This window comes from Lontra canadensis, unplaced genomic scaffold, assembly GCF_010015895.1.
Source record: "Lontra canadensis isolate GAN:19392208 unplaced genomic scaffold, GSC_riverotter_1.0 scaffold416, whole genome shotgun sequence".
In the NCBI taxonomy this organism is placed as follows: domain Eukaryota; kingdom Metazoa; phylum Chordata; class Mammalia; order Carnivora; family Mustelidae; genus Lontra; species Lontra canadensis.
In genome coordinates, this window is record NW_022631410.1 from 69,959 (window position 1) to 92,373 (window position 22,415).

The following is a 22,415-nucleotide window of genomic DNA, read 5'->3' on the forward strand; positions in this document are numbered from 1 at the left end:
CAAAGAATCCATATTTAGTTCATCCTATAACCTCTATGATGCCTTATAAAAACCTTAATCATAGTCAGCAATCTCAACAAAGCCTTGCTAAACTAAAATAATCAGATCAATATAGAAAGTTCTTGTTACATCAGTTTAACTTAGATAAAAGAATCCCCAACCCTTCTGCAAAGAGGGGCTACTTCACATTCTCCAACTTGTGAGTGCAACAGAGTAGTAGAGAGGAAAGAAATTCATCTGAATGAACCATAATAACCCTAAATGGAGACAAGAAATGAAGGTATACTACTGTCCATCACTACTCTCCTCTCAACTGGCAATCCACAGGAAAAAAAGAGAAGTGACCAAACAATCGTTTTTGAGATCTATCAGGGAGGCTTTCAAAATAATGGCAGGGAGATCCCAAGGTTTGGTTCAGGAATTCCTATCTTAGAGAGTTCCCCTTGCTAATCCCATACTTACTTAGATCCCTATGAAATGAACTATTACAATGTTGCATTCAGTTTGCAATAAAAATAAATGAAAATCTCTCAATTAATGGTAGTTTAAGACTGCAAAAAGAGCAAGGATAAATAAAATTCATTAGTCTAAAGATTTCATTTTAGAAATATTTGTATCCTCCTTCTTGCCAAATTGCATTCACTGATAAACAGATTTCATTTTTACCATAAACTTCCCTTTTTTGTTATCTAGGAAAAATAAGGAGTAAAAGTAATCAAAAGATTGGCAGATGGAAGCAAGTGAGAAGCAATTCACACAGATAATTCAGAAAGAGGAAACGTCTGATTTTTTAAAAAATTGACTATCATTTCTAGAAAATATGTTAATTGGACAAACAAAAGAGGTATAATTTATACAGATAAAACTTGGAGACCTCAGAGAATTCTAACAATCTTACTTTACTCTCTTAAAAGGCTCAATACAGTATGATTAGAATAATGAAATCTAGTTTCAAAAAATATATAAAATTTAAAACAAGTAGTAAACTAAAAACTGTGCATTTGTTCTCTACTCCCTTTACCATTTTTCAATCTGGGAACACTTCTAAATTTAGGAGTGAGCTATAAATAAGCCATGGTCAGATGACTGCCTGGTTTCTTGAACATTAATAAATACTTAATTCCAGCACAGATGAAATACTGCATTTGGAGATGTGGATAGCAGGCAGTGTAAAAATAAGGAGAATCAGTAACTTTAACTTTTCTTCTTCTTTCTTCTCTTTTATTTTCAAATCTCAGACTTGGAGATTTCTAAAGACTGGACAAACGGAATTGTTTCTATGTGACAAATACTCTATGACTTTTCTAATATTTCAAGCTCAGCAAATCCCCAAATAATTGAACCAAGGTTTTTCCTCTTTAACCTTTCACCCTTTAGCCATTTTGATTCCTAGGACTGGTGAATTTTTGTATTCTAAGTGATTATTTCCCAGCAAAAAAAACAGATCTCATTTCATCTTATCCTCTAGTTATGGTATAACACTTCTATATATAAATATTATGTAAAACACAAGTCCAGATCAATTTATACTAACTTATTATTCCTGGGGATAATAATAGCAAATAATAACTCTCCACACTTTAGTGGATTCTGAATCTAAATGAAGCAAAATATAAAGTTTCTATGGTATCTCTATTGCAATATGCTTAATACAACAAATTCTCAAATACATAAATTAATCTGTGACTCAGTTTGATCGGTGATGTTCATATCATGACTCAAATGGATGCAACCACTTAAAAATGAATGACTTGGGAGATTGCCATGGACTATCTGAGTAAGTAAGCTGCTTATATCTGGCCTATATTAAGGGGAAGAAATCTTTCCATCTGATACATTTTGGAGGTAATCCCTCATATCTGAACTGAAATATGATACATGGCTGGCATTGCTATACTGAATTCCCACCCTATAATTCTGTATTTGTTCCATGGGTTAGGACTATTTTGAATACTCTGGCATTTATTGTTTTGAGAATGATATCAGATGTCAAACATGCAATACTTCCGGATGATCTTCCAATTTCAGTCTCTCTAGATAAAGGCTACCTTATGGATGACTATAGAGTTTCCAGAGACAGTACGAATCACCATATTTTAATCATGATAAAGCTGGAGGAGGAATACAGAAATACTTTCTATACAGAATGTAAGAAGACAGAGCTCTTCAGGTCACTTTTCTCTTGTAGTCAAGGGCATAAACTGCCTGTTCTAAAACATGACAGTATGTGTCACAATGTTTAAGAAAAAATAGAAAGCTATTTGAAAATAGTTACTTTTAAATCTATGGGCTTATTTTTATTTTTAAGAAAGTTGCCATTACCTGAGTCCCTAGGCATGAAATTACAATAACTAGGTAGTTTGTCACCATGGTTAATAGCTGTAAAACCGAAAAACAAACAAACCTTCTACCTTTTCTTTCATTACAAAAAATCAACAAAAAAACCTCAAACAAACAAAAATCCTAGGAGATTGGTCCCCAGATTTTGCTGCATGTTGCGATCACCTAGCAATCTTTAAAAAGTACTGATCCCTGGCTCTCACTACTAAACACTCACATTCTGATTCATCTGGGATGGGGTGTGAATCTGAGCATTAAAAATTTTTATTTTTTTTAAGATTTTATTTATTTGTTTGACAGAGAGGCAGGCAGGGGTGGGGGGAAGCAGGCTCCCCACTAAGCAGGGAGCCCAATGGGGGTTCCATCCCAGGACCCTAAGATCATGACCTGAGACGAAGGCAGAAGCTTAACCTACTGAGCCAGGTGCCCCTGAGCATTAAAAACTTTAAATTTTTAAAAAGTTCCCTTGCTGATTCTAATGTAAAGCCACTGACCTAAAAGATATAAGAGCTGCTGCTATCCTCTCACCCCCTTCCAGCTGTGCCTTGGTGTCAAGAAAGGGAAAGAGGCAATTCATGCAAAGAACCACACCAACAAGTATGGGCCTGCTTATCCCCAAGACTAGAAGTGACCCCAATTTCAATAAATCAGTATGCTTGGAGTAGGTATGTGTGTGTGCATGAAAGAGAAAAGAATGAGGGGTGCATGGTTGGCTTAGTTGGTAGACCACAAGACTCTAGATTTTGGGATTATAGGTTCGAGCTCCCACATTGGGTGTAGAGATTACTAAAAGATAAAACCTTTTTAAAAATTCTTTAAAAAAGAGAGAAGAATGGGAGATGCCTAAGGACAAATAAGTTAGGTTAAATCTTAAATAAAATCTAGCAATCTCGAAGAGACAGAATTTAAAGATTTTTTTCTAATATACAGATCATAATGGAAAGAACATTGTAAAGGACAGTCTCTCAAGCCTTTCCCCCAAGCATCCTTTATGCCACACATTCAAGCAGGTTTTCAAACAAGAAGCAGCTCACTCTACTTTGCTAATATGTATGGTCTGCCATTCTAGAAAAGAAAGATTGGAATACAGAGATACAACAGGAAACTGAGGACTATCTAGGCAAGTCTCATTAACATCATCACTGTGACATGTTTCTCATTTTGAGGCACTGTCCATCAGAGAATAGTGAAATAAATTTACAAGGTCATAACCAGAATGAAATTAAACATAAAAGAAAAACCATCAGAGTGTATCAAATGATCAAATGTGGCAAAGGTATTTTGTGAAACCTTTGTGTGTGTATTCATCACTGTGAGTCTCAGTTAAAAACTTTGAAAACCACTGCTTTCGAGGTTGTTGTACCCTAACTCAGAACATTGGAAGTCAAGGTACAGAGAAATTCAGAGGTCCACAAAAAGCAAAGTTCTTTAAAGCTGAAAAATACCTGGAACATTTGATTTATAATTTCATTTTACAAATGATTGTATTGAAAATCACAGAAATAAACTGTCTTATCTGTGTCCAGTGTTTTCTGCTATACCTTAGGAGTCAGGTTCTTTTGCGACTTATATTTTCAAAATAAACTGAATGCAGGTATCTCACATACTAAACTGCAGTGGCACCAACGACAAGTTTTCAGTCATATTATGTGAACATTTCTGTGACATGGTGGCATTTTCACCAATTTCTTACTCAAGTGGAAATTATACCATGTGCCAATTAAGTGATAAATGTAAAAGCTCTTGATTCTAGCGCTCAGAAGTAGAGAATTATTTTCATAGATAAGAGATTGCCAAGAGGGTATTTCTTCAGGCTCCAATAGAAGGTCCTCAAAGAGCACAGGATCATGACAGTACCTAGGGCAGCACTGTGCAAGAAGTGTGAGAAATTCTGTTTGCTTTTCTTGACTTTATGTTCTTACTCTCCTGTCGCATCATGGTGTTTTGTACACACACACACACACACACACACACGTATATATGCATTTGCTGCAGAGCAGAAAGAATTGAAAATGAAATTAAAAATCGGTGTAACTTTAATCTCAGGAACAAAGAGTTTCCTAAGGAAATGGTAATGTGAGTGAAACTGTTTCTTGTGCTCTCTAAGGCCTTATTCCCCTAGGTTTAGAACCTTATTTTTTGAAGCCATGCAGAGAAAGGGCTGACAATAATGTCACTACTAAGTGTACTACACACACTTGTATAGCCATTCAAAAAAATGTTTAAAAAAAACCTTCCTTCTTCATGGTGTTGGCATACACACTTCATATTGCAATCTCCTTAAGGGGTTAAATTAATTAATATTAACTAAGAAAAATTCACTTTTTAAAAATTCATTTTAGTCCTCATCATGCTAAACTTAAGGGCAAGGAGAACATGAGTCGGTATCAGAAAGTTCAAGGAAGGGTAATAGAAAAATTCAGAATGTCAACTGAAATACACCAGGCTACAAAAAATAAGAATCCATCATATAGATAAAGGTTACTAGGCAATGGGTGGAAGATATATGTTAAGAAAACTAGTACAAGTTCTTCTTTCTCCCACCCCATTCTTCCCTAACACACATAGAGCAAATTTTTCTTAAGAGAAATGTAGGAGGACACGCCCTGGGCAAAGAATCCTATAAAAACCTATAAATGCATAAATAAATAAGCCAGCAAACAGAGAGACCCATGAAAAGCTGGAAGAAGGAAGGGAAAGTGAAGGAGTTGCAGAATCAGTGATTCTGAATCACCCCAAGGGCTAATTATGATTTTAAATAGCTAAGAGAATGAAGATCAGTCTGTAATAAGCCCATTACATTCAGTCAAGAGCACACTGACAAATATAATAAGAAAGATTTTAATGTCTGTGCAAATGAGGAAGCTGAACTGAAAAGGATCAAAGAAAGCATTGAAAGATGGGTCCTAAGTACAAAAGAGATCAGGGGTAAATGAATGAAGTGAGTGCCTCCCAGAGCTAAAAATGTTAGGGGTAAAGAAGAACACAGAAACACCAGTAAGAGACAACAATATTAATTTGTCCTTTCACAAATACAAAAAAAAAAAAAAAAAGATAATGGGAAAGTGAATATTGAGAGGTGAACTGATTATACAAGTATATAGGGGGGAAAAAAGCACAAAATCTTAAAAAACAATGTGGGAAAGGCTAAATGAGAAGGCATACTGTATCTGACGTTTGTCCTGAAAATTGTACAATTGCTTTTGGGGAAAGCATAAAAATTCTGACCTGAAATAAACAAACTGATGAATCAGGCATAGATTTTATAAAGATTCAGGTTCAGCGTGGTAGCGTGAGAAAAAAAAGAGGAGGTTAAAAAAAAGTTGTTGGCAAGAGAGTCAACAAGGGCAAAATGAGTGTCAGAAAGACAGCAGAGTTGGAGGAGGGAAGAACAAATTTGTTGAGGAGGAAGTCAGTATGTTTCGTTGACTTTCTCCACAGGAACAAAGCAGAATGTGAGCATAAATTAAGAGAGTGAATCCCAAAGGTGAGTGAGCTCTAAGGATTATTTAGAACGCAGTCAATTTAAAAATATATATATAGCAAATTAAGACAGAGGTAGGAAAAAAGATTTTATTTGAACAAAATATATAGCATTCAACGGTAAGTAAACTGTGGAACGAATAACTCCTCATCATAGCCTTTCAAAGGAAGGTGCTGAGCAGTAAACATTGCTATTATTTGGTAAAATTATAAATTTTTAATTAAAAAACACATCAGGTTATAAAAGTACTAGGCACCTTTGAAACATTTTTAATTGGAAATAACGGTTTGGCCTTTAGTAAATTTCCACTTGAGCAAGCCATTCAAAATAGAAATCACTCTGATAACTGAAAAGTTCTCACAAAATGTCATTATTGGTTGCAGATGACCTGAACTGAATCTACATAATGTGTCTGTGTATTTTACTAACTGAAGCTCAAGGATGTTAAGGTTTAAAAATATAAATGTGACAGCTTAATACTGTAAATACAAAGATGAAACTATTAAGAACGTTATAATTCCACGAAGTAGTCTATAATTTTGACTATATTACAAAAGGGGTGAGATGACGTTGCTATTTCACGTTTTAGATACAATCAAAGAAACTATCTCCTAAGGCAGAGGGAGAAAAACACCTCTGGGACTAAAAAGAATAACCTTTCATTAATAGAAGAGAGCAAATGTCTGAATGTTCACGGGTATGCATATCACTATTCAAAGAGGACATTTCAAACACACACACAATTTAAGCGCACATATCTGAAATGGTCGTGCCTTCTATCAACTTTCAAAGGCAGCCTTACTTGTGCCCACAAATGGCAGCCCAGCAGGCAGTGACATCAGACCTAGAAATGATGTGGCCTGTATAGTATGCAGTGAAGTGCAGTGCTCTACTTGTTTGCAATGGTTTTATTTTTCGACTAGTTTTTATCACACTTGGCATGAACAAGGGAACATGTGCTTTGCTAAATTTGAACTTTTAAGATGAAACTGAATTAACTGAGAACCAAAAAATTGCTTCTGAATTATCCTAAGATTGAAAAATGCCTTCCCTTTCCTACTAGGAATGACAAAATAAAAGACAAATACATCTTGAAAGTTGAAATGTGAGCTAGGAAGATCCTGTGGTTTAAGAACAACATTGTTGACTTTTTCTTTTTTAGGAACCTGAAATAAGATTGTAAGGAAAAGGCTTTTTCCCATACAGTACACTTTTGCTAACATGAAGATATGTACTAAACTGAAACCTAAATAAATCCAGTATAAGCACCAAACTTAATAGAAGCAAGATATGTTCTGTTGCATTTTTCAACCAGAGGTTTAATTAATTTGCCATTTCTTAAAACTTAGTATGATCACATATATACATGTATATATGATAAAACATATGTACTACCAATATATACGAAATCAGTATAACCCTTGCCCAAAACGTAACCTTAGATTCTTTTTTTCTTGCTAGTATTGGAACAAAATAACTGTATTGGCTAAAATGACCAGAGGCATATCCCTAGAGACACTCTCCCCTCCTAAATTCCCTCTTCCTCCTCATAAAAGATATGCCAAGATACCCAAGTATAAAATGATTTGTATATAAAATGAGTGCCATCATGCAGATATTTTTCAAGAGCTGAAATCCAAAATAATATTAATATAAAATTCAAGTTATAAATCACAGGATATGTTTTAAGGAATTTAGTGATATGTAATAGGTCAAACAACCTGAAAGAATCAGCTTGTGGTACAAGCTTCATTGCATTAATAATGTCACAGTTAGTATGTTTATTAAATTAAATATTACCAGCAAGGGTCTTCTAAATGCCATGTTCCTAACACTAGATTACATATTTATTTCAGAGTTAGCATTGTAAGAGGGGGAGCTATCACTAGAAGGTCTATTAAGCCATGGTTTTTTTCATTGCTTTAATGGAACTTTTCAAATCAAATTTTTCACGCCATGCCTTGTACACCGCTGCAAACCATACTGTGGGTGTAAAACACATGCAAGGCAGATATAATCAGCTCAGATGAGACCAGTGACTTGTACACCATCAAGTTTACTTTATTGTGAAAGCAGTGGGGTTTTCTTTCAAGTGAATATATTTTTAAATATGTTGCAACCTAACTTACAAGCTGGAGAAGGAATCAGGAAGCCCCACAAATCTCAAGGCCACTGAATTAAACCAAGTATAATTCAATGCCTGAAATCTTGCCTAGTTTGTCTTATTTTCTTGTTCTGGCAAAAGAAAATCTGACTGCCCAAATATAAGTCTTGCACTCAGATTGTAACTTCGAGAAATCATATGACTCAACTTGCTTTAAAAGTCTCAGCTGTTAAAAGCCTGGTTTTACTGATATTACAATATAAATTTATTCTTTCAGATATTAAAATTAGCGGACTACCTGCCCACATACCAGAGTAAATTAAGTATATTTTAAGTTGAATGCTTATCACTGGTCTTTAAAGGTGCTGACTTCTTTGGCCCCTGGCTTGCTGGGTCAATGAAGCATGAGACTTCATCTCTAGGTTGTAAGTTTGAGCCCCAGGATAGATATAGAGACTACTTAAAAATAAAATCTTAAAAAAAAAAAAGATGCTGATTTCTTCCTAAGTTTGTCTAAATAATAGCTGCTTTTCCTTTGGGAAATCTAGATCGGTTTGTTTTCACTCAGGATCACAAATTCTACTTTTTTCGTATCCCCACGGGTAAAAAGCCTACATGGTAATATAACTAATACACACACAGAAAAGATGCTGCACCTGAATACAGGCCAAACATTTTATAAAATCACTCACGAACACAAACACGTTGCCCCAATATTGCTATAGAGAGTTTGAAGTTCTGCTGGAGTATAAATGGTATCTATGCAACAAGGCTTTTGTTCCTTGCCTGCACCCCCAAGAGAAAGTAGAACATCCTTGAAAGCTTTAGTGCTAAAAAGATAAATACTTAACATCGCCAGAATGGTGGGTCAAAGAGTTTTAGCAGTAGGATTTGTAAGAAAATACAAATTCAGGAGGTAAGAGGATTCAGAAAGTTTTCTGTATAATCTAAATGGCTACATTATAAGAGCTCGGGTGATGTCAGTCAGCCCTAAAGAGGCAGAAACAACCTGGCTTTGCAAGCAAACTGACGAGTAAGCTTCTGCTAGGCCTAAAAGGCCGTCAGGTCCTAAATCCTAGAGGGTCCCTTGGCGTGGCTCTCTCGAGGAGCTACAGACTGAGGAGCTACAGACTGGAAAGGGTGCCCTCAGGCACAGCCAAGGTCTCGGTCCACTTGGACCGGACTCCGAGAACGCAAAGAGAGTCTCCTGGACTCCGGGCCTGGAGGTGGGCCGGGGTTGCCAGTCTAGCCCCGCGCCCCGCATCCCCGTCTGGACTGGCCCAGGACAGCCGGAGCACGGCCACCGGCGGCGCGGGGAGCCTCGGCGCAGGCTGCACGTCGGGGAGCAGGCCTCCCGCACCGCCCCACTCCCCGCCGAGCTCCTGCAGGCGCGCACCCCCACCGGTCTGGGCTCTAGGGCGCCGGGAGGGACGGCGCTAGGCCCAGGGCAAGTGCAGCCTCGGCCGCGGGAGCCGCACTGACCCGCCGCCCGCCGCCGCAGCGCGCCCTAGCTCCGCCTCTGCTTTACACAGACCCAGGACGTCTGCCTCGAAGGTTAGGAACCGAGGGCACAGCACCCCTGGCTGGAGCAGCGCAGGCCGGCGGCCGCACTCAGCCCCGAGCGGGTGCTTGCAAGTGAGTTAAGATGGCGCGGAGGGCGAGTGGCGGGAAGGCGTGAGCCAGAATGCAGGGCTCGCCGCACGCTCGCCTTTTTTCTTCCCGTCTCTTTTAGAAAAGACACTGTTGAAAACACACTTTTGAAAACTGAGCCTATCTGCAGGTTGCGGGGAAGACCGCGTCCTCGCCTGACCCCTACCCTGGCGGAGAACAGAAGGCAAATCGAGATCTAACCCGGGGCGCGAACTTTGGTTCCCACAGGCCCTCCCAAGTCCAAACTCCGATTTCCTTGGAACAGCAGCAGCTTCTCAGACGCGGCGACAGTGTCCCTTCACCAGACACCCAAGACACTGAAAGCGAGCAGAAATGATCATGCTTGAAAGGGGAAAGCACACTGCCTCCGAGAGGAGCGCGGAGCTGCAAATTTACCTCACGCTGACTCAGTCCACACAGCAGATGGTGGAGATGGTGGCAGAGCTGCGAGGGAAACGACCTCCCCAATTTTTTAAAGTACTTCCTAATAGCAGCTAAAGTGCGTCTTTCGGTACAAGGCACTACGTTCCTGTGAAATCTATCCTCGGCTGCTGAGAGCTGCGTGTCCGCACATGACAGCAGCTCGTTTGCTCGCGGGGCCTGTGGCCCGAGGGCGGCGGGCGGAGCGCGGCCCCCGCACCCCGCGCCCTCGGGCCTCAGCGCCCCTGGCGCCCTCGGGACCGCACGTGCGCCTCCTCCCCGGCCGCGCGGGGCGGCCGGCTCGCAGGAGCGTAGACCCAGTGGGGGACTACACGAAAACACTGATCAACTTCTCTGGCTACACAGGCACCGTGTTTTGTACTTTTCGTCCCCTCGTTCGGGTCTTAGGTGTGGGAAGGGTGAAAGAAACACAAAGGAAAATCAACCATCGTCTTTCTGTGTGGCAGACAAAACTCCGCGGAACGCCGTCTAGTGGCGAAATTGTCCAGGAACAACAAATCGGTTTTGTCCCCATCGCCCATACCCCCCTCTGAATTTTTATTTTAATTGGAACTTTGAAGCCTCTTTGCATCTCTCCAATTGCAAAGGGGTTACAGGACAATCTCTAGGTGGTGCTACATTTAGTCCCATAACCTGAAACTGACCCACACTAAGCAAGAATGTTGAACCATTTTCCGCCTCTTTCCTGGATCTCCATTCTCTGGAGACAAAAGTACAAAAACCGCTTCTCCGCGAGATAAAGTCAGAGCTCGGCGGACTCCTCGACTAAGACGCAGCGAGGCCCCCCCCCACACCCGCCCCCAGCTGGGATATCCATATTTCTGCATTTATTCTCAAGGAATGGGAATCTGGCCTGGGCAGGACTGGCACAGGAATTCCACCATAGAGGAGATGGAGTGGTAACCCCCAGATAACCTTCCAAAGCAAGTTTTAAGCTCAAAGCTTAAATACCGACCGTTCCGAGTTTGTTCTCTGAGTCCTTACCCCACTCCAACCCCGCCCAATCTCCCTGAAATATCCCGCTCAAGAAATGCAGGCCATTCCGTGTTTGCATGTACAGAGTCGCCACTCATCTCCAAGGCCTCGTATTTAAAGACCGGGATTTTCGTTCGACATCTGCCTAAAGCTGTGGTCAACAGCCTATTCTGACACGCATTTCAGGTACATCCTACTCTTGCCCAAAGCCTCCCGCCTGTGAAATTTAAAGAAATTCTTAACTCCTTATTTAAGACCCTCCTTTTCCTGCTCACATTATTTCCTACTTCAGAGAAAGTCAGATAGCTATGATGAGGAAGTGCCTACATTTTCCTGGAAAAAGAAAAGAGTGCAACAAAGTGAAACTTGACTCCTAGGGAACTAAGTTACTTGTAAATAAGAAGGAGAAAGTAATTACTGGCAGTGCTATAAAACAAATTCAAGTGGGAAATGGGACCTGATTCCCATTACACAGACTGCCCCATATTCAAGTGGGGTCGGGCTATACTTCCTTAACCCTTAAAAGTAATCACCTATAATAAATTATTTTCAAACTGTAAACTGCTTTCAAACACCATAGCGTTTTACCAGATTTATTTACTTGTTATACACAGACGATACAAACGAGCAAAAAACAAAACGTTTCTCAATGGAGTGTGTACTTGTATAAATTATTCAGTTCACAGACAAAACGAAACAAATATAAAAATCACAACATTAGATTTACAGAAGAGCCAAAATATACACACGTTTAGACCCTGAATTCCTATTAGGAAAAATCCCCCCATGGACTGGAATCTAGATTGAATATTGTGTATGATGCATATTTCACATTAATTTTAAAATACAAATAAAAGTATAGGTTTGCTACACAACATTAGAAATCCTACTAATCTATTTCCAGGGGGATTAATGCTCCTTATCAAATATAACAAGACTTAGAGGGGGGAAAAACCAGTCTTACTTGCATTAATGCTAGTGTTTTCCCAAGGAAGTCAAATTTCAGCTGTTTCTAGGTGGCAGGGAAATCATTTTCAAAACTAAAATGCAGTAAAATATACAACTCACACAATTTATCTTCACTAGACTACACTATAGTTACCAACAATTCAGTCATCTATATCATTAGTAGAATATTCATTACAAAGATTTACAGCATATAAAGGTGGGGGGGACTGAAAAGATATTCAGAAACAGTTTGTCAGCATATTTGGCACCTGCACAGACCAGTAATGGATTTGGCACTTTGGGGAAAAACAAATAAGGCAAAATAATATTGCTGATGTCGAGCTACTCTATGGGGTGGGGGAGGTTGGGGTGGGACATACAACTCCAGTTAACTTTGCTTTGCAGGCATCATGCCACTTAATGGACTTGCCTATGAGGGGACACCTATCCTTTACAGGTGTTCTGTCGGATTCTCCTTAGCTATTTATGTGCATTAGGCACAGAGTAATTATTTCATGCAACGGATTGAGGAGAAGTGAGAAACCCATCATTAACTATCAAGTATTTCACGTTTCCAGAGCCTCTTAGAATATTGTTAATTATCTCACAAGGCAATTTTTTAAAGTGGAGAGGGGGTGGAGAAAATGGCAAAGAAAGGAAAAGAATGGAAAGGTTAAGCGGTGAACTGGTTTTGTGCCTTGACGATGAAAATAAAAACTAGCCATTCGTTACAATAAATTAACACTATATACAGTCATTTCACAGGCTTTGTTCCACTGAAATTATTAACATCCCTACCATCCATCCATCCATCCACTCGGGGATAAGAAAGGACGCGCTGGGTGGGTCCAGGTTCTAGAGTCAACATCCTACGGTTAATGGGGAGGCCGAGACTTGGAGGGTCGGAATCGCTGATGCCTGACAGGACTGCCCAGGTCTCCTAAAGGTGAAGAGTTTCATTACAAGAAAGAGAAGGAGAGGGTGAGAAAAAGACGAGAGGGAGGAGGCTTGTTAGGAGTGTAACTTCACAGAAGGAGAGTAAGGAGGAAAACCGAAAGGTTTACAGCAAAGTTGAAGGTCGGTGAGCTAACTGCAGAAACTGCTGTGCAAAAAAAGGTTAAAATCAAACTCGGAGACCTGTACTTATTCGTCGCAGACGGTATTCGAGGGCCAAGTGACATGAGGGGGAGCGCGAGGTGGGCCGTGGGGAGGAAGAGCTGGGGAGAGCTGCGAGGGGCTGGCTGGGGGGCCGGGCGGCGGCGGGGCGCGGGGCCGGGCGGGCAGGGCCGGCCTAGCTGTGCGAGTAGAAGCCGTAGTAGCCGCCTATGTCCTTGGCGCAGTTCTTCTCGCAGTCCCGCTGGGCCAGCACCTCGCTCTTGAGCGGCGACGAGCTCTCGGACACCGGCGTGTCGGCGGGTGAGATCCGCCTCCGCTTGGCCTGCTCGTAAATCCCCGAGTCGCTCGAGTCGATGGACTTGATGGAGGAGGGTGTCTCGATCCAGCTGGAGTCGGACAGGTCCTTGGGCTTGGCGTCCTCGGCGGCGCCGGGCGGTAGCGGCGAGCGCTCGGCGGCCAGGCCCTCGGCCTCCTCGCCCAGATAGGGGTTGGCGCCCGCCATGCGCGCGGCGGCCGCGGCGCTGTTGGGCCAGCAGGGCAGCACCGAGCCCGACTTGGCGCCGCAGTACTGCGGGGGGCTGCGCGCGCCCCAGCCCGACGGGTCGGCGTAGTAGCCGAGCGGGCGGCCGGTGCAGCCCGCCGCCTGCAGCGGCAGCGCCTTCACGCCCGCCGCCGCGTAGGAGAGCAGCGTGGCCGCGTTGCCCGCGAAGTCCGTGGCTGTGTCGTAGGCCGAGGCGGCGAAGTCCAGCCGGTTGTTGGCCGGGGTCACAAACCAGCGCTGCGGCGACGGCGCGCCCGGGTCCTCGGCCTGCTGCGGCGACAGCAGCCCGTTGGTGTGGGGCACACTGCGGTCCGTGCCCGGCCCGGGGCCCGCGCCCGCACCCGGGTGGAAGCGGGCCTTGGCGTAGTTGCTCACGAACTGGTCCTGCAGGAAAGAGCCGGCCATAGCGTAACGGGCCCCGGGCACGATCTGCGAGCGCGGGGAATCGTTGGGCGAGGGGGTCAGGCGGTCCATGTCGCAGCCAGTGTAGATCCTGCGAGGGAAGGAGAGAGAGAGAGAACCGAGGGGTGGCAGAGAGGTCCCCTCGGGAGGCAAAGGGAAGGCCACCTCCACTTTTCGCCCACCCCCACAATCTCCATCTGTAACTTGCGGTCCAGGGTGGAGACGGACAAAAAGGTCACAGACCGACGTTCTCCCCAAAATAAAATAAATCGTGCAATTGGAAAGAGGTCGATTTGTCTACTCAGGGAGCTAGGCAAAACACAGATCAAGAGGAAGGCTTGCCTGTCCCCTCTCTCTCGAAAGCTGTACAGGGGATCAGAGAGCGGAGCACAGCAGGGGAGTCTCATCCCACTTCTCCAATGTCTGTAGGAACATGAGGGCAGATTTGCCCAGGGACTAAGGTGTTATTTGCTCAGTGGGCCTTTTCTGTGCAGTGAGAGTTTCTGGGCAATATTTCTAAACAAGATTCCCATTTTTTCACTCTGTGAAGAACACTTTCTTCCATTTGATAGACACGTAGGCTATCCAGGTAGTAATCATCAAAGACTGGGCTTCACCAGTCTTCTGAGACTTGAGGACTGCTGCTGGCAGCCTCCACAGTATTTACTGTCCATTGTTTCCCCCGTGTGATCCTTTAACCCCCACCTCTACCAATAATAACAAGAATTACTACTTGGAAATGAAGTCATCAGTCAATAAAATTCTTTTACAAAGAAAAGGTATATATACATTTTTTTCTTTTTTCTTTTGTAAAGTAAGCTTTACGCCCAACATGGGGCTTGAACTGACCACATGAGATCAAGAGTCAAGAGTGGAACCCAAGATCAAGAGTTACATGCTCTACTGACTGAGCCAGCCAGGGGCTCTAAGAAAAAGGGTTCTGTATGCTGATCTTGTCCTAGCTTTTGAACCATTACTGATAAAGAATAATAATAATAATAGTAAGTAAATAAAAATTAAAATTTAAAAAAAGACAAAAAGCAAAACGGAACGAACAAACAAAAAACACCTTTGGGACAAACTCTCACGGTGATTATCAAGCTCCTCCAAGCACTCTCCCACCAATAATAGCTAACCCTTATACAACTTGACTATGTGCCATGCACTGTTGTCTAGGACTATAGATAGTAATTCAGTTAATCATCACAACAATCCTCCCAGTTATGTAGCATTATTATCCCACCTTACAGAGGAGAAAACTGAGGCAAAGGGAAGCTAAATAACTTGCCCACAGACAGTAACTGTGTTACTGGGAGTCACCGCAGGTGAAATGAAGATTAATCTAGGCCCTGGGCCTAGAAAATCCCATTAGAATTGAGAAAGAACCAGAGATTGGATCAAGATTGGTAGAAGTGTTTTCTCCTACACATAGACACATGCCTCCCTTTTTATTTAGCTCACACATAAATGTTTTAATCTTTAATCAACACACTGTTTTGAGAGAGAGCCTCAGTCTTGTCAGACCTTAATCCTTGGGGGAAGAGATTCCCTGGTGAGTGGCCAAGCAACCTTCTAGTCCCCCTGAACTCTTACTGCTCACCCTATTTCTCCAAAAGTGATCCATGCTCAACATATCAGCATAAAAGGGCAAAGGGTGGGTGGCATAAGCCATTCTGCTCTCCCCTGTCCCCTAAACCTAAAGTCTCCATTTGTATAGATAAGGAAGCTTTTATGGAAAATATACAGTTTAAGAAACAAAAAGAAGCGATATTTCCTACAGAAGTCAGCCAGAAAAGGGTGGGTGAGGGTGATGCAGGTCCATTCTGCTTACCACACAAAATTTCCCTCCTGAAATTTAATTCCAGCTTCAGATAAGTAGAGGGAGGCAGGAAGGGAACATAACCAGCAAGGTGCAAATATCTTCTCTGTTTACCACAATATTTTAAAAAGAAAAAAAAAAACAGCCTGCAAAAGATACAGTTTAGATGCCCATCCAGGTCCCAACCCACTTGGGATTACCGAATTGATCTGTGCAAAATAAAATGCTTTGGAACAGATGTTCACAACAGAATTAAAAGCTCAAAACCTACAAGACCCCCTAGTACAGAGACCAGTATCTCTGGCCTCCTGGGCCACACACTTCCCACAGTGCCGGGTCCACATTTTTAGATTGTGAGGACTAGAATAGCTGAGTTTTTATTCTGGGGAGTCATCTCGATGAGGCTTGCTTCCTCAAAACTACTTTTAAGGGAGGCACCTGACAGTTATACAAGGAAATATCAATGATTCTTTTTAGTTTTTCATAAAAAATATCAGGAGGGAAGTTTGTTATCTACCTGGAGATGGAATAGAAACAGCCACTTGTCTACTTCTCCACAAAATTAATCTATTTCTGGTCAAAGACAACTTCGACTTTGTAGCTCTATCCCAGATACTTCATGCAAGCCATGAAATTAAAATTCATGTACCCTTCCCTTTTATGGTCAGAATAAAAGTGGGGAGATTCCAACAATCCAGATTTAGATTTTGCTATATAACACTATCTGAACTCTTGGGCACTATATTTGAACTCTGAGCAAGAATGCTAGAACAAGCACTGAGAACAAGCACTAAGTTTATATCTTCTGCTGTCCCCCAGAGAACATCATTTTGATAGAAAAGACACAAGTTAGGGAAGCCTGGAGAAAAGGGTACCAACACATTTAATTAAAACACGCCTAGATGCAAAAGATAAAAGGAAATAGTTTTCTTTTGAAGCTTATAAATAATACACAGCAACAGCACCTGGGTCCTTCCCAAAGCCTGAAATAACTGTAACAACGGCTCTGCTCATGACCTTGCCTACGGTGGGTGCACATTTTTATTCAGTCCATAGTAAACTTGCACAGGAAAAGCTATTACATAAAACTTGGAAATGGGTAAATAAAAGTCACATATGCCAAGGAGAATGTAACAACTGCCAGAGCCACATGCACTTTCCGGCAGAATCGGGCGGTTTCAGACACAGACAATCTGAGCTGAGCATCTGCAGCGACACATACAGCTCCCGCACCCAGGAACCCGGGCAGCTTCACCAGTCAGCCAGCCCCAGAGGCCCGCCAACAACTTTGTAATTCATAAGAAAGATAAAAATAAGTGGAGGAAATCTTTGACCCAAACCACAAAAACACCAAGCCAGAAAGTCACCAGAAAGAAAGGGAGCCCACAAAAAGGCAAGGGAAGACCTTGGAAACAGACTTGTCTTCGCACACTTGAGCTTCCAACAGCCTTGTACAGAACAATACACCTTTGACCTAAAGCCCAATTCCACAACTATTTGAGAAGGAAGGTGCAAAACTACTTACGTGTCATAATTATCCCGAAATCCTTTTGCAAAGGGGTTGTGATCTATTTTCAATTGTGTGATCTAGAAAAGACCAAAAAAAAAAAAAAAGATTAATATGGTCTCACCTTCTGTGTAGGTGGATTAGGTGTTTATGGATGTATCACCACTTTTTACAGGGGTCTGTGGCCCACAATTTCATTAGGGAGCAAGGGAAAAATTGGAGGGAATGAATAGAAAGGGAAAAAAGAGAACGTTTCATGAAAGTTATGAGGAACATGTTTAAATTAATGATGCCTAACACTAAAGGATTGCTTTCAATTAGCTCTCCCACGTGTTCTAGGTCAGCTCACATGCACATTTTAAAAATACTTGTTACAAAAAGACAAATCTTTAAGGGGCACTTGAATTCATCACCAAATGTTGCCTATTTTAAGTGTTTCACCACATTTTTAAAAAGTTGGTCACTTCTGATTCACAACCTCAAGAACCCATAACTGCATCTTAAAATCAGCTTTAATTTAAAATAAATGCATATTTTCATTTTTGATACTTCCATTTAAGTTAAAAAAAAAAAAAACACCGTCACTCCTACTCGTCAAATCAACAGAAGTAAAATAAGTTTTGGCGAACTTGCAAGTGTTGAAGAGGTTCAAGTGCTAAAAAAACTCACTCCACAGCTTCCAGTAATTCGATTTATTGTACTTTTTAGATATGTGAATGTGTCTGTTCTTTTGATCGCCCAAAAAGTGACGTTTGTTTATTTTAGCCATCAATTCTGAGACTTTAATTAATTAATTAATTATTTTTAGATAATGCCAAAGCTTGCCAATAATAAAATGCAGGAGAAAATCTGCTTCTTCTCTAAACGGAAGAAGGACTCCAAAAAAAAAAAAAAAAAAAAAAAAAAAAGTTTTGGGGGGGGGGGGGGGGGGAGAAAGCAAATTTAAATCTCTTCTAGTTTGAGAACTGAATTAAAATTCCCAAAAGAGACCCTACTAGAAATCCTGGGCCCCTCAAAGATGGCCCGTGTGACCCGCGATGGAGACGAATAGGAAGCGTTTTCCCACCGGCAAGGTATTCAGAGAAGGTGCCCAGCAGGCCCCTAGCCCTCCGCCTAAAAGGCGCACCAGAACCAGCTGTTGCTGATGTTAGTGCCCGAACCGGGGATGGCCGGGGCTGCCGGCTGGTGCGGGGCGAAGCCGCAGCCGCCCGCCGCGCGCCCAGCCCCCAGGCCTCCTTACATCGGTGTTCTGGTAGGCGGTGACGGCGATGAACTGGGTCTCGGGGAAAGTGAATGTCTGCACGCGGCCAGGCTGGCTGGTGTCCTCCGTGCCGTCCTCGTTCACTTCGACCACATGCAGGCGGGGCTGATACTTGTGCAAGGATTGTAAAACCACCATCTGTCCGGCGGAGAGAAAGGGGAGCGCAGGGCGGCGCGTTAGCGCGGTCAGTGTGCGCTGGGCTGGGGCCGCGGGCCGTGCCGGGGCTGGCTGGAGCCCGCCGCCCCGGCTAACTGACCGCGGGACTCGTTTGGCTGGTGACTTGCTAGCTGGGGCAGGACCAGCCCTGGTTCCTCCCCGAGCAAAGATCAGCGGAGCACCGGAGGAAAACCGAACCCGATTGCCTGGTCGTCAGGGCCTCCCGATCCGCCTAGCCCTCCTTTTAGGAGGAACAAAGATTTTTACAACCTCCGATCCTGTGGGTTTCCTTCTTGAAATCAATCGAGTATTTGTACAGTTCTTGGGAAGGTCGGGAACTCGGGAATTGGGCGGGGGGGCAAGAATAACTTTATAGGAGGGTGGAAATAAAATTTTGAAAAAGGCTTGTTAATGAAGCAAAAAAAACATATGTCCATTTTCTCATGCTGATTTAAACTAATGGACTGGAAGCTAGCGAGAGACGTGTGGGGGTGGGGGGGGCGGGAAGGAGCGCTTGAGCCACTGACCTGCCCATTGTTGTTTGAAGCTCCTTTGTTGTTTGTAAGTTTTAATTTTCCAAAAGAGATTTCTTGGCGCATCCAGTGAGCCCCCGTGTTGGGGGAATCCGGATGCATATAGACCCGATTTCCTAGAGAAAGAAATATGTTGTTTACATTATGCCCTGGGCACTGCCCAGTCCCAACTCCTCACCAAGTAGGACACACGCACACACACACACACACACACACACACACCTTATTCCACAGTGAGGCCCATTAGCTGGGGGTTTTTTAGGCCTCGCTTTCTTCCTATTAACTGGAGATGATTAAAATAGCTTTTGCATAATCCTCCCCCTTCTCGCTGCTCAGTCTGTCCCCCTATCCCCCTCGTTTCCTTTTAGAAGTCATTGGCCGATCGTTTTAAAAGTCTCTCGAGCCAGTCCACAAAGGCTTTAATTAATCATTCTCACCTAAATAAGTGTCAGGAAAATGTGTTAATTGGAAGGACTTGCCTTGCACATTGGTGTCCGCTTTGCCGCAAGGAACCCATTTGCCTCCTTGAAACCTCCAGTGATTGGGATCCGCCAAAATCACATCCACAAAAATATTGTAATGAGCCGTGGGATCGAGACCAGAAATGTTAAAACTTAAAAAAGGAAACATGCGCCTATTTAAATTAAGGGGGGGGGGGAGAAAACAAGAGAAAAAAAAACACGTAAATGTTAAAGATTAAATGCAAGAAGCGCGGCGCCAGATAGCAAAGCAAAACTTGTTCTTCCCAGCGTGGATGAGCGAATGTTTGCTGGGTTAGAGAAGGGGTGGTGGGGGGAGGAAAAGATGTGAGGATGAAGTCGGGGAGATCCGCGGGTTAGCTGGAGTGGGGAGTCGGCAGGTGTCACTGCCCAGGTGGAGAGTGAGGTTGGCGACCCGCACCTCCACCTGTCCTCGGTTCCGGGCGTTGATGCGTCCCTACAATTTCCCAGCTGCAGGCCCGGACTCTCCCTCTCTTTCGCCTTTCTCCGGCCCCTGACAGGCTCTCTGACCACCTTTCTAGAGCGGAAACCCCCTTACCAACACCACCGCGGCTGTTATACCTTCCACTTTCCCTTTTTCCAAAACCAGCCAACTCCAGGGCGCACCAGAGCGCCTTACACTCCGCTCCCGACCCCAAAACATCGCTACCGGGATTAGTCACAACCCGGCGCACTTGCCCCCGGGCCATGCCTGGAGCAGCGACTGCCAAGAATGTAGCATTACCTTCCCTGTTTGGTGATGATCATCTCCGTTTGGTGGCGGTGAAATTTCAGCCAGAGGGGCCTGTTGCACAGGTACACCTGCGCTTTGCCGGGTACCAGTCCGGGCTGCGTGGAAGAGAACTGGTAGAACGGGGCTCCTTGGTAGGAGTGGCTGTACTGCTGTGGGTAGGGGTAGCCGGCCGCGGGGTAGCCCTGCGGTGAGGAGTTGGACAGGAGGCTGTTGTAGGCTCCGTTGGTGATGACCGGGTGGTGGGCCATGTAGCGGCTGGGACTGCCGATGGAGAAGGCGGGGTGCGCCGGTCCGTGCTGGCCGGGGTACGGGAACATGGCACTGGGAGCAGTGGCCGCAGACTGTGGCTGGCTGGACTGAGAGAGGAGGTAGCGATCTGCAGCAGAGCCATCGAAACTGTGACGAAGCTCAGAGACCCCGTCCAAGACAGGAGAGAGTTTACTTCTCTGGACGTCCCCTGGTGAGTCCTTGGAGTCAGGAAAATTGTCTGTATCTGACTGATTCGTCATCCCCCTGGTAATTTTTTTCAAAGGTGAACTTCTCTCCAGGTTGTCAGTGGTCGAGATAATGGGATGATCGTGCAAGACAAGCTCAGATCCGCCTGAATGTGGGTAGCTGCTGCTCACATTGAGAAATTTCTTGGAGAGCATGATAGAAGGAGAAAGGCAGTGCTCCAGCTGCATAGCTCTAGAACCTGAACACTCGCCCTCCTGTCCCTGGTTTTTAAAGTCCTATTTATCATAAACTAGAAATCCACAGACCCCCTCACTAGACAGAAAGCACTTCAACCAGCAAATGCTTCTCAAAGGTTTGATTTACTTTTTTTTTTCCCTGGGAGAAGAGATTGGCCAATTGACACTATGCAGCAATCAGAAAAGGCTCACTTTTGATCTTGCTGCTTGTGCAGCCGATGAAACGGCTCCTGCCATTGGTTAACTGCTGACAGTAATTTAATTAGATAGACATTAATTAGGATAATCACCTGGCTCCTGGTCGCGACGATCATGGCAAATTGAAGGGGATGATTTTATTGTTGGCTTGGGGGGTGGGGAATGTGTGTTGGCTTTACGTGAGCACTGTTGTGTCACCTTTAAGCTTTGTGACCACTGCTTTAGGAAGATTCAAAGATGTGCAATTTACTAAACATTTTCCTACCTTCCCCCCACCTCCCTCCTCTCGCGGCGAGGGGCGGAGGAGGGAATTCGATGATGCTAGGAGACTTTTCGGATCTGAATGAGCCAAATATTCAGTTGAATGTAACGATTTCAAGTGCAAAGTATACAAAGCGCGAGCCGGTGGCCTCTTCTCGCCCTGTAAAAGTTCCAGAGTCTGTCTTTTCCAGTTAATACAGAAGCACATAACACCTGAGCCAGTCCTTTGTGAGCAGGTCCTGCGTGTCCTCCGCGAACTGCCCCCCACCACGCACACCTTTTTAACTACATACATAAATAAATAAATCACTGCTGCCGAGAGCCACGGCGATGAAAGTGAACGGGAGTGTGTGTGTGGCGGGGGGGAGAAGTGGGGGCGAAAAGCTGCAACTCACCCACCCATCCACCCACCTCGGGAAGGTTCGGTTTCTTGCTTGAGCACAGAAACAGTAACAATCCATGATCACCTTTTTAAGTTTGAAATAATCATAAGCTGTCGGGCTGAAGTGCCTTAATGTATTTGCAGTGATGTTTACGAGGTCTTTCCTAAATATTTTATCAGCGAGCTTGGTTGCCGATTATCTGAAGAGCATCTAACTGGGGGCAGGCGCCATGCATGCCGCGCGTCCCACTGCACTTCCTTCTCTCTGAGGTACTGGCTTGGCGACAAGGTTCAAAAGCCTCGCCAGGAAAAGAAAGGGCCCAGTCCTCGTGCAAATGGGTTCGCTGGAAGCGCTGATCTGGGGAGACAGAG

At 43.7% G+C, this 22,415-nt stretch overlaps 1 protein-coding gene across 1 annotated transcript; it reads right to left on the reverse strand.

Annotated features, from left to right (window-relative positions):
* Positions 1-13,132: 13,132 nt before the first annotated feature.
* Positions 13,133-21,406, reverse strand: LOC116862963 (T-box brain protein 1). The gene is made up of 6 exons (XM_032850407.1): positions 20,502-21,406; positions 19,757-19,911; positions 19,272-19,393; positions 18,568-18,726; positions 17,346-17,407; positions 13,133-14,092 (listed from the first exon to the last, which is right to left on the reverse strand). Exons 1-6 carry the CDS (start codon positions 21,191-21,193, stop codon positions 13,234-13,236), a joined length of 2,049 nt encoding a protein of 682 aa, XP_032706298.1. The 5' UTR covers positions 21,194-21,406; the 3' UTR covers positions 13,133-13,233.
* Positions 21,407-22,415: the final 1,009 nt, after the last annotated feature.

Coding starts and splice junctions, on each gene's coding strand:
- LOC116862963 (XM_032850407.1), bottom strand. CDS start 21,193: ATGCAGCTGGAGCACTGCCTTTCTCCTTCTATCATGCTCTCCAAGAAA. Junction 19,912..20,501: donor ATCATCACCAAACAGGGAAG/GTAATGCTACAT, acceptor TAATTTAAATAG/GCGCATGTTTCCTTTTTTAA. Junction 14,093..17,345: donor TTTCGGGATAATTATGACAC/GTAAGTAGTTTT, acceptor CTTCCCTCGCAG/GATCTACACTGGCTGCGACA.